This window comes from Callospermophilus lateralis, chromosome 4 (genome assembly GCF_048772815.1).
Source record: "Callospermophilus lateralis isolate mCalLat2 chromosome 4, mCalLat2.hap1, whole genome shotgun sequence".
NCBI classification, from domain to species: Eukaryota; Metazoa; Chordata; class Mammalia; order Rodentia; family Sciuridae; genus Callospermophilus; species Callospermophilus lateralis.
The window spans coordinates 148205166-148216987 of record NC_135308.1 but is presented as its reverse complement, the minus strand read 5'-3'; the positions used below and the strand labels follow the sequence as shown (position 1 = coordinate 148216987).

Here is an 11822-nt window from a genome sequence, read left to right as displayed (position 1 = left end):
ATGAAATGAAATCTTAGAGTAGTTTTGATTTGCACTTCTCTAATTGCTAGAGATGTTGAACTTTTTTTATTATATTTGTTGGTTGATGGTATATCATCTTCTGAGAAGCATCTATTCTATATCTATTCAGTTCCTTGGCCCATTTATTAATTGGTTTATTTGGTTTTATGTTTTAAACTTTTTTAATTCTTTATATATCCTAGAGATCAGTGCTCTGTCTGATGTGCATATGGTAAAAATTTGTACCCAAAGTATAGGTTCTCTATTTACCTCACTGATTGTTTCTTTTGCTGAGATGCAGCTTTTTAGTTTGAATCAAAGGGAAAATAATTAGGGAAATCACAGGCTGTGTTTAACATCAGTACTTCCAAGCTATAAGTTATACCAACCCCATTCTCAACAAATTGGAAAATCAGCTAAATATGCAATGCCAGCACTCAACAGTGTCAGGGGCTACATACATATCATCTTATTTAACCTTCTACAGCTCTGTGAGATGAGAATCAGTACCTCCATTTTAGATAAGAGAAACCAAGAAATAGAGGTAAGCATTTGCTCAAAATATGGCTAATAGGTAGCAAAACCAGGGTGTTAGGTTTAACCTTAAGCTAGTTGGCCTCTAATGATCAGAGAGTGTATTGGTCATTAGCTGTGTGAGGCTCTGCTCTTAGTGCTAGGTGTCCAAAAGAAGATAAATTTTGTTTCTTCTATTTCACAGATCTCCTGGATATAGGTTGCCTGAAGAAAAGGGTTTTGCAAAGATGGTGAATGTTGGTTTATGTTAGAGAGCTAAATGGGAAATTGGGATAAAAGCTCAAGGGAATGGTGGGACCAGGTTCTCCCTTATCCAAGCACTGACCCTCAGTGTCATGGAGCTTCTTCTCCACTAGGCCTTATCCAGAAAGCTTGGTGTCCAACAGTATATAAAATATTTGCTCCAACCCAGGACTATTGGCTTTAAAGAATTTTTCAGAACCAGATTCAGTTTCTATAAGGGTTGAGCTGGACTTCTCTGTGTATTACTCTTACAGGTTCTTACCCACACACAGAGTAAATATTTAAAGGTATAGTGAATTTCACACAGATGGGACATAATTCCAAGCCACATATTTGTTTAAATGATTGGATTACTTGGATTTAGTTTCTATTTCCCTCTTTATTTCCTTCTGAAAATCATATAGAAAAAAATGCCAGTTTATTAAAAATTAGAATTTGATACAGATTTCTTTACATATTACATTAGGCTAAAGGCATTCTGTGATTGTTGATCAATCCAGCCATTCTGACTGGAGTGAAATGAAATCTTAGAGTAGTTTTGATTTTCAATGTTAAATTATAAAGATGTATGAAAATGGACAAGGACTGTCTGAAATAGATCAATGACTGGGCACATTTGGCTGGAGGGCCTATTATAGGAGGAAAATCTGTCATATTACTTTATGATCTAACATATGTGATGCTAACAATTTTTCAAGGCAAGACACTTAAAATATGTTCCAAGTGTTGGTACCCAAACAAATATTTTCTTCCATATGCTTTCAGATGTCTTCATTTAATGTGCACATTTGTGCCTACCTTTAACTTATATTTACATGCAGACTTTGTACAAAGTATAGCATTGTGATTAAGAGAACAAGTTTTGAAATCCAACCTGCATTAAGAATCTTTATCTCCACCATTTCCTTGGGCAAGTGACTTCACCTTTCTAAAGCAGTTTTCCTCCTTTGAAAAGTGGAGATAATCCCTATCTCAAGGGTAATAGTAAAAATTACACTTGTTAATGGAAAAGGTTTCAGGCGTGCATGTGTCATATCCTAAGTCTCATTAAACAGCTGTTATTATTAATGATGCAGAAATTACCATTTCCATCATAGGCTGCACGGAGATGGGAAGTGTTTGTTGAATAAAAACGCAGGTGACCCATCTCACAGACTTCTTCCTGTCCTTTATAATTGCTTACCTGTCCAAGGACTATGATCTCAGCTCACGCACTGCAGTTGTCGACCGCATCACCCATTAACCTGTCAAGTAAGACAATCTAAAAACTCCAGGCATACTTTCCAGTAAGGATCTGGACTGTTGAACTGGAAAGCTAAACCTAAAGGCGTGACAATTGCCCTTCGACCCGTCCCCTGCTTATTTAAATGGTGCGTCCCTTCAGGTGTCACTTGATAAAATTTGTGCTGAGCGCTCCTTGTGGATTCGCTGGACGCGGCAGGGCAGGAGCCTCCAGTTCTCACCTGCCCGAGTTCCCTGGTGCGTCGGCTGTCCTGGCCACCCGGTCGGGCACCTGGAAAGCGCTCAGCGCGGTGGGCAGATTCCCCAAGTCCCAGACTTCAGGGTGCAGCTGGCAGTGGAGAGTGCTGGGACCATTACCACTGGTACCTCCGCTTACCTTCTTATCTGCGCGAAGGCTCCGGACTGCTGGAGACACCTGGAGGACGCCTCTAACCGCTCTAGGGCACCACGCCCGCGGCGCCCAGGAAATAGAAGCAAGCGCCGCCGGCAGCTGAGCTAAAACGCTGGGCGCGGGCTGCGCGTCGCGGGGCCACCAGTTTCCGCGCAGAGCGCTGGCCACCGCCAAACCATGGGCGCGCAGCGGGACATTGGCACCTTCGTGGTGTGGGACTACGTGGTCTTCGCCGGCATGCTGCTCATCTCTGCCGCCATCGGCATCTACTACGCCTTCGCGGGGGGCGGCCAGCAGACCTCCAAGGACTTTCTGATGGGCGGCCGCAGAATGACCGCCGTGCCCGTGGCGCTGTCTCTCTCCGCCAGTTTCATGTCAGCCGTCACGGTCCTGGGCACCCCCGCCGAGATCTACCGTTTTGGGATCATGTACTGCATCTTCGCCATCACCTATTTCTTTGTGGTGGTCATCAGCGCAGAGGTCTTCCTGCCAGTGTTCTACAAACTGGGGATTACCAGCACCTACGAGGTAAAGGGGAAGGTGGGGGACTTTTCAGGCTCCTGGAGGAATTTTCTTGGGGATGAATGGTCACTATCACATCAGAATCTTTCCTTGTCTCATCACCTGTCACCTTTCCCTTGAGGGAAAAGTGTTGTAATGACTATAAAACCTTGGGATTTATTCTCCTGAGCTCAATGAAAAAAGAGCCTTCCAAAGTAAGCGGAATGATTGGACTTGTTGCTCCCTAGGGTCCTTCTTTACCTTTAACGTCTTTGATTCTCAGTCAAGGGGAAAGATTTTAAAACTCTTTGGGGCCGGGTGGGGTGGGGGGGGGAGGTTGGGGAGATTAAGTTGGTAAAGTCTCAGCTCCTCCATGTTCAAATAAGTCTCCTAGTTCCAAATCCTCGTTCAGCCCCCATTCACTTTTCCAGGATGACTGGTAGAGAATTTGCACCAAGTCAGAGAGGCAGGTACTCAAATTGTTAAGGTCCTGTTAACTCTTGTCCAAGTACCTGCAAGGAGACCAAATTTTACCACTTACTAGCCCGGTGACCTTGGGCCACTTATTTAATTAGCCTCTTATAACTATTTCTTCATCTCAAAAAGAAAATAATACTATCCACTTCATTCAGTTGTTGGAAGGATTAAATAAGATGATGCAAAGTGTAGCATTCAGAATAATACCTAGAGGAGAGTAAGTGCTGGGGAGATGTTGGCCATAATTGTTGTGGTGCTGGTAGTGGTGGAGGTAGTTTTCATGGGATCATGGGAAAAAATACAGCTGGAAGAGTTTTAAACAGCTTTGCCATCTCTCTCTATGGAAAAGTGATTAAGGAAAACCATTTTTTCTATTTCACAGACCCCCTGGGTATAGGTTTTCTTAAATTGTCTATAGGAAAGGGTTTTGCAAAAAGATGAATGTTGGTTTATGTTAGAGAGCTAAATGGAAGGTGGGATAAAATCTCAAGGGAATGGTGGGACCCAGTTCAGTACCTTCAGTGGTTTCCTTCACCCAAGCACTGACCCTCAGTGCCATGGACAAGGCTGAAGTTTCTTCTCTGCTAAGCCATTATCCAAAGAGCTTGGTAGCTCTTCTCAGTGGCCTCTACTGTCTTAGAATCTATGAAGTGTTTGCTCCAACCTGGAATTTCTGGAAGGTGACTTCTCAGTGAGGCTGGTTCAACTGGTGTTGGGACTGGGCCCCAATGGCACAAGAAGTGTTGGTGACAAATTCTGCCTGAGCTCTAGGGATGCCATCCAGATTGAAGCATCCCAGGAGAGCATAGCCTACTCTCTGTGGTCACTGTGTTTGTAAGAGCTGAAAGGGCTCAGTCATCATCCCAGAAGAGAGCAGGGTGGACTTTCTGTTTTGCTGGGAAGTGACAAACTGGCAGCCTCGGGACAAATTCAGCCCTCTGTTTGTGTATATATTGTTTTAAAAATTAGTTTAGCATTTAATGATGAAGGAGAATTCAAATAAAATTCCAGATTCTGAATTCTTTTGAAATTTCAGAAGACTGATAATGCTTGCTCGACCTTCCCTATGGCCACAAGAACTCCAGTGTGCAGCCGTTGCTCTAATTCTCTTAATTCTCTATACTGAGGCCTTTTTGTGTTTGCACAGTTATTTTCTTATAGTAGAGAAATTCTTATCTGCATTTATGTCTTTATCAAAAATCTAAAAAGAGAAAATGACAAAGGTATTGTTTTAAAATAGAGTCATGAAAGTGCATTATTTCTTCAAGATGTAAGGATATTCTGGAACGTTAAGCTTATGAAAAATTGGCCTATGTCACTCATGTGTATTGCCTGATGGTACCTTTTCACATTCAAATCTGTGAGCTCTGACCTGTAGTTAACCAACTTGAAAACTTGGAAAGGGTTTGAATAATCTGGCAAGAGGATTTCTGTCTTGGCAGATGGATGCTGCTCTCATAATCACTGACCCATGCCTCTTTGGGGCTACAACATTAACTCAACCAGAAACAGATTTCCCACACATTTCTAATGATAGAAGCTAAGTGAGCAGGGATTCCAGCTTAAAAATGACAAAACTAACTTTTATTGAATATTTAATTCATGCCAGGCACTAGGCTACACATTTTATATACATTCTCTGATTCAACACTCCAAAAATCCTTACAAGGGAGGTACTCTCAGATCCCTGTTTTGCAGACAGAGATCCAGAGTAAGTTAAGCTAGTAAGAGAGTATGAAACAAAGTGGACACACATCTAGTAGCATACTTACTGGCTGTTTCTGCAGGCTCTAGTTGGTCTGTTATAACTCTGAGCAGGGTTTATACCAGTGCAGAGAGAACCCGGGCAGCAATACAAGACACATGAACTAGTGAGTACATTGTGAGTGTCCACACTACTAGGCAATCAGGGACAGGTAAGTTAGACAAAATGCTGTGCTCCTATCAATTGATCACATCATAGGTTTCCTGTGGAATACTTTTTAGTTTAATGCTGAGAGGTGGAGTTACTTATACAGAATGTGCAGTGTAACATTGAGTGATGGTTACCTTGGCATTCTTGCTCAGATATGAAATCATTCCCTATTTACATTTCTATAGATAAAATTAGTTGTTACTAAGCATTTCTCATCTCTATTTTATCACTACCTTCAAAATATATATACCTGATAGGTGTTTAGCAACTTCCAGAACCATAGACAAACAAGAAGTACATTTAAGGAATCTAATTCAATTGATCACTTCTTTAGTATCTTTTGGGATCTAGCTAAATCTGAGTGTCCTAGATTCTATTTTGTTTTTTAATCATTTATTTCTACTAAAACAGATTGGCCAGGCATGGTAGCACACGCCTGTAATCTCAGCAGCTCAGGAGACTGAGGCAGAAGGATCATAAGTTCAAAGCCAGCTTCAGCAATGGTGAGGTGCTAAGCAACTCAGTGAGACCCTGACTCTAAATAAAATACAAAATAAGGCTGGGGATGTGGTTTAGTGGTTGAGTGCCCCTGAGTTCAATGTTCAGTACAAAAAAAAAAAAAAAAAAGAAGAAAGAAAGAAAGAAAAGAAAAAGAAGAAGTCATAGTGTCCAAAGTTAGTCTGGAAACCCTAGAGCTATTCTCTAAGCCTACTGCATAATGACTTGGTCTCCTGGTTGGGTCTCCAGGTATTTCCTCTGCAGTCTAGTAACCTCCTGGTGGCTGACCAAGTCTGTTGATGGACTTCTTGGTTCTGTTTTGAGTTGGTCACTGAGTCACATCTCTCGTACCTTTTATTTTTTATTTTGAGACAGGGTCTCACTAAGTTGCTGAGGCTGGCTTTGAACTTGGGATCCTCTGCCTTAGCCTCCTGAACTGTTGGGATTACAGGTGTGCACCACCATGCTCAGCTTGAGTTGGTCTTATATGGGCTTAAGCACATTGATTTTCCTGGATCAGCTGATTTTAAGGAAAAATTATATCATATATATATATATATATATATATATATATATATATATATATATTGTGTGCGCACACACACACACTCACACATAAGAGATTTACTAAAAGAATTCTGAAGAAACAATGCTGCCCTGTTTCCAGTCTCTAAAATGTCTTCTAAAAAGTCCTTGAATGAATTTGATACATGAAGTGATAAGGTTCATGGATTTAGATTCCACTAGCTTCTTAACATACTATTTTCAAATGCACAGTTATTTCACCATCCATTTATATCATTGGATAGTCACCAAAACCCCACAAACTAAGAAAGGAAAGAAGAGTTACTATAATCCTCATTTTCAAGAGAAAGAACCAGAGATTTGGAGAGTGCTTGCCTCAAGCTCATGAGTTAGGAGTTGGACTGGATCAGTAGCTGGAACTCTGTTCCCAAAGTCCTTGCACATGAGGTGTGTATTTGTTACCTTTTAAAAGGTCCTATTATGTGTCAGTGTCACCTATTTACCTAGAAGTCTTAAACACCCGGTCAGATTGCTTACTTAGTGTGGTTATCCCAACACTGAGGACTATAAATTTGTGCATTGGTCCTGTCAATAATTAGGTTGCAGTCTTGGTGTCCTTTCTGAGCCCCAGTGTCCTCCCCTCTAACATGGGCTTATACATAGTTCCTGCCTCAGAGAGTTATTGGGAAGAAAATGTACACAGCAAGTCTCTGTAGTGTTAGCTGTGATTACAGAGTAAAAATCTCAGACGTCTTTCTTCTGATTATTATCTAATGCTAGTTTTCCTTTCTCTTTTTGCCCTCAGTATATGATAAGACTGTTGTCAGCCTTAAACTTGTCTCTGTGTGTAGTCATGTTATTTAGGTTAAATATATGTTATTCAGCTCTGTAGTCTAACACTGTAATATACTACATAGTATAGGAAATAAGCAGATTATGTTATAAGATAAAGCAGATTTCAAGGAGGGTAGGAGAAATTGGCAGGGTTGTTGGCTCTGAACAGAATCTGACAGGTGCTATAAGTAAAAAAAAAAAGGTGTGTGTGGGTGTTTGTGTATGCGCAAGGACATGAGGGTAGTTCATTAAACAGAATAAAAAACAAGAGTAAGTAGGTCTTGGTAAGGACAGAAACAGAAGGTTCCTTCTGCCATTGGCCCCATCCCACCCTTAGGATCAGTCTGCTCCAATCACTTTCAGTCTTTGTATCTCTCTTCTTCCATTGGGAGGAGAATCTGATTACCTGTAGTGGCATCATGTGGCTTCTTCTTGCTCAAAAAAGGCTGGGAACCTTAATTGACAGATCCATCACAGTTATCTACTATAGGAAAGGGCTGATTCCCCAAGTGAATCAAAGGAAATGTACAGAGCGGATGCTAAGAGAAAGGAGAGAACAAGATTCCTTACTCTTAAAACAAAACAAAACAAAACAAAACATCAGAATATAATTTCATTTAGTGACAGTTTTTCTAATCTTTCCAGGCTAAACTAGGGATGGAGAACAGGTCAATGATTAATAGAATTTAGGGAGTTGGGAAGGTCTTAACCACAAAAGAGCAGCATGAGGGAGTTTTCTGGGGGTGATAGAGCTATTTTTATTCCAATTATGATGGAGATTACACAAATATGTATGTGTTAAAAACCATTGAATTGTACTCTAAACCAAGAGTTAATTTTGCTTCATGAAAAGAATATTAAATAAAATAAAAACACAGAATACAAATCAGTCATCATAAATTTGCTTCAGATTTCTAACTCTTTACCTCTTAAGCTGCTGATTTAAAAAAAAGTGTTCAGAAGATTCACATAATAACTATTTTTTCTTTTTCTGGCAATAGTATTTAGAACTTCGATTTAACAGATGTGTTCGACTTTGTGGAACAGTCCTCTTCATTGTTCAAACAGTAAGTAGCTCTCCATTAATTTATTTTCTCTCTTGTCATACAAAATATTTTTATCCATGGCATTTGAGTGTGTCTTACTAGGAAACATGAGAATAAAGAGATGTTGAAAATATGAGAAAATGAAAAAGAAAAAACTTTACTAGTATACAATATTAAACCTAAAAGTTATTAAACGGTGTTGCAGCAAATACTTTACTTTGTGGAAAATGGGAGTGATTTAAGTGAATTTAAATATTGTGTTGATCAAGCAACAGCTATATTGCTTTAGGAAAACGTGCTTCCCCTTTCCTGCTCAACCAAGCTGACAGTAAGGGCATTACTAGATGGCAAAGATATTTGAGGGAGCTGTGGTCAGTGACAACAGGAATTCTAACAAAGGGAAAACAAGTTTTATGTCTCACAGTATTTTTTTTTTCAACATGTTGTGCAATAAATATGAAAAAAACTGATAGTAAGACATTAGGAAACAATTTTATTTGTTTGAAAGCATACTTTAGAAAAGGATCAGTGCTCTTTAAAATATTGTTCTATAAGATCCAACTGAAGCAGTCCCTCAGAGTGCAAAGCAGTAGAATCACGAGCTCTGGAGGAGTTTTTAAAGACAGATACACAATCCAGTAATTCAAGACTATGCAAGTATAGATTTACTGGCTGACACAAATGGAAAGCAAGGATTTGCCATGCAGTCAGTGATATGTTTTTACTTCCTACTCTACATCCGGTTGCTGGAGGATTTTCATAGTCATTGTCTCATCATTTACATCCACCTTCCTCTTGGCAGTTAAGCACTTTAAAGCCTGAGTTCGCCCATCCAGGTTGAGGAAGGAGTTTTCATTCTTATTCCTAATAACAATACTCTTTCTCCAGTCAAAAGTTTCTGAAGCATTTGCTCCAGCAGTTCAGAGTGCCTTTCTAAGTTATTTAACTCTATTCCATTTTATATCTTTGCAAATTATGTCACTTAAAATTTATCCATTCTTAATACTTGCAGAGTAAAAGAAAGGTGCTTTTTAGGATCTAGCAGGGATTTTAATACAGAGCTGAAGGCTGATAGCTTGCATTTGTCAACTGCTGAAACCTTCTATGTATTTATGTTAAAAACGTCAACAGAAATAAGAAGTGGGAACCATTGTTAGGAAGGCAGCCTGTCTCATTCATATCTTCAGCTTGGACAGAATAATGACTTTGGAAAGCTTGCTCAGTCTTGCAAAAAGAAGAGATATTTATCACTTTCCACTTAAAGGACTTATTTCCGTATACTTACCCATGCAGTATGATCAAACATTCAGATGGTACATAATATATTTTTACCATAATGTGTTTTTATGGAATACTCTTGGAATTAGCCTGTGTGTGATATATTTAAAAGATCAATGCAATGAAACTGATATTTTGAGAAAGACTGAATTCATCCAACAAGTGTACACAGGTCAATAAATATAAGTTGGATGCATGAATGAAAAATAATATAAAAAAGATGGATTGTGGCTTTTGTTGGCTTTCAGAGTTTTTAGTGCAAATTTACACTTGGTCTAATTAATGTACACACAAACTTAAAACTTTAAACTGGATACTTTTAAAAATGTTACTTTTTAAAAATGTTACTTTTTAAAACATCAATTAGATCGTGATTAGCAATAGTTTGGAGAGTAAGAGTGTTCTCTTCTAAAGTTATGGTTTTTCTTCGTTATTAATTGTTTTAAATCAGGGAAATTTATTTCAAGTTTGAGTTGATGGGTCAGTGAACATTTGCACAAATCACCACATTAAAAATTGTATTTTTATAAAAATCTGCTCATAATTGATTTTTGTGTGACTATACCACCAAAGAACAATTAAACTTACTTAACATTTTTCAAGTTATTTGAATTTTATTAGATATATTGAAACTGCTGTTTTAATTCATAATTGACTTTACAGGAATAATCAATAGTTTATTTTGTAGTTAATATGTAATTCATTTGAGTTTCTTTTTTTTTCCCTTTTAGATCCTTTATACTGGAATTGTTATTTATGCTCCTGCCCTGGCTTTGAATCAAGGTACATTTTAGATCACCCAGTCACATAACTCCCAGTTTAGGATTCATTTTCAGTAAGCCCTAATTTCTCTTTGGGAAGATGGAGAGATGAAGAAATATTTCCAGTTACCCATATTAGCTTTATGAGAAGAGTAGGGTGGTTTAGTGTCTATACTAGCTTCTTTGGGTTTATGGATGAATATCTCCAGAATGTCTTTAATTAGTAATAGGGAAGCCTGGCACTGGGTGGTGTCACTCTGGGATGTGTCCAGCAGCCATTTCTTCAGAACAAATGCCCCCTATAGGTTACATCATGAATGACTGAACTCTCTCTTTTGTGTCTATTACCTGGCGTCCATTTCCAAGAGTGTACTGCTCAGGTCCATGGTAAAATCTGGCAGGGAGAGCAGCTTTTCTACTCATAATATGGTCCATATTGGAAAAGAAAGCTCTGTGGTTTGAAATATCGGGTTCCTAGTGACAAGAAGACATAAAATTATCATAAAATTATCATAAAATACCTATGAAGATCATATTGATCAACAGATTCCCTAGACTCTAGATTTGAGTTGACAAAAACAGAGAGATTGGGAGAGTTTATTAAAGCAAAAGTTCATATTTTCAAAAGGCTTTGGGGAAACCCCATGTCCTTTGAATTCTTATCAGTTGGAAGTGAGTTTATCTCTAAAACTTCCTTGTGAAATGGACAAGTGGACCCTGTGATGGTTAAGAATGTGGTGCAATTCCTGGAGTTAATATAATATAGAGGAAACCTACTAAGTCCCTATTTTGTTTTCCTTGTTTTATGATGAATCTGATAGTTATTATCACCTACACTTACAAAGTGCAGCAGTGTCATTATAAAAGAAGAGTTCCATTATAGAATGTGCTCTTGAACTCTGAATGCCAGGTATGTTCAGTGTCAATATTACCCACATCAGGAATGGATTATTTCCAATGTCAAGAACTGAGCTATAAACTTTATAAGTTACCTATTGATTTTAAGTGTAATTAAAGATGTTAGAGTTTTAAAGACATAGTCACAGTATTTGGTGTGCAACAGAAGCTAAGTAAAAAATCATTTAACTGAATTGAAATTCAGTATTCTCTAGGTGAAACCTTTTTTAATGTTCTTTTGGTGTTATGGAAAGCTTTAAAAAAATAGGGAGAATAGTGCATTGAATCCTAATGTACCCACCACCCTACACTAATAATTATCAACTCATGGTCAATTTTAATTCACTCTCTATTTCCCTCATTAGATTATTTTGCTGTAAATGGAAATCTTATTTCATTTATACTTCAGTATGTCTTTTAAAAACAAGGGCTTGTTTTTAAAAGAGAGCTGTACCATATTCATAAGTAAAACATTAAAATTAATTTCTTAATTTCATATTAAGTCAGTGTTTAGATTTCCCTGATTTTTTTTCAGTGTTTATTAGAATCATGATCCAAATAAGCTTGTATAATTGCAATTAATTGATATATCTGTTGAATATATCTTTTTTCTAAAATTGAAAACCAGTTTTTTATTGAGGTATAGTTTATATGTAATAAAATGTATAGGGCACAAGTAT

General features: G+C 38.2%; 1 protein-coding gene across 1 annotated transcript in view; it reads left to right on the top strand.

The window, feature by feature from the left end:
• The first annotated feature begins 2587 nt into the window (after window positions 1-2587).
• Slc5a8 (solute carrier family 5 member 8) overlaps window positions 2588-11822 on the top strand; it is a 49394-nt gene continuing 40159 nt past the window's right edge. The window contains exons 1-3 of the mRNA XM_076853234.2: window positions 2588-2938; window positions 8162-8227; window positions 10216-10267. Of these exons, the coding sequence (XP_076709349.2) occupies window positions 2588-2938; window positions 8162-8227; window positions 10216-10267 (469 nt within the window). The remainder of the gene's footprint in view (window positions 2939-8161; window positions 8228-10215; window positions 10268-11822) is intronic.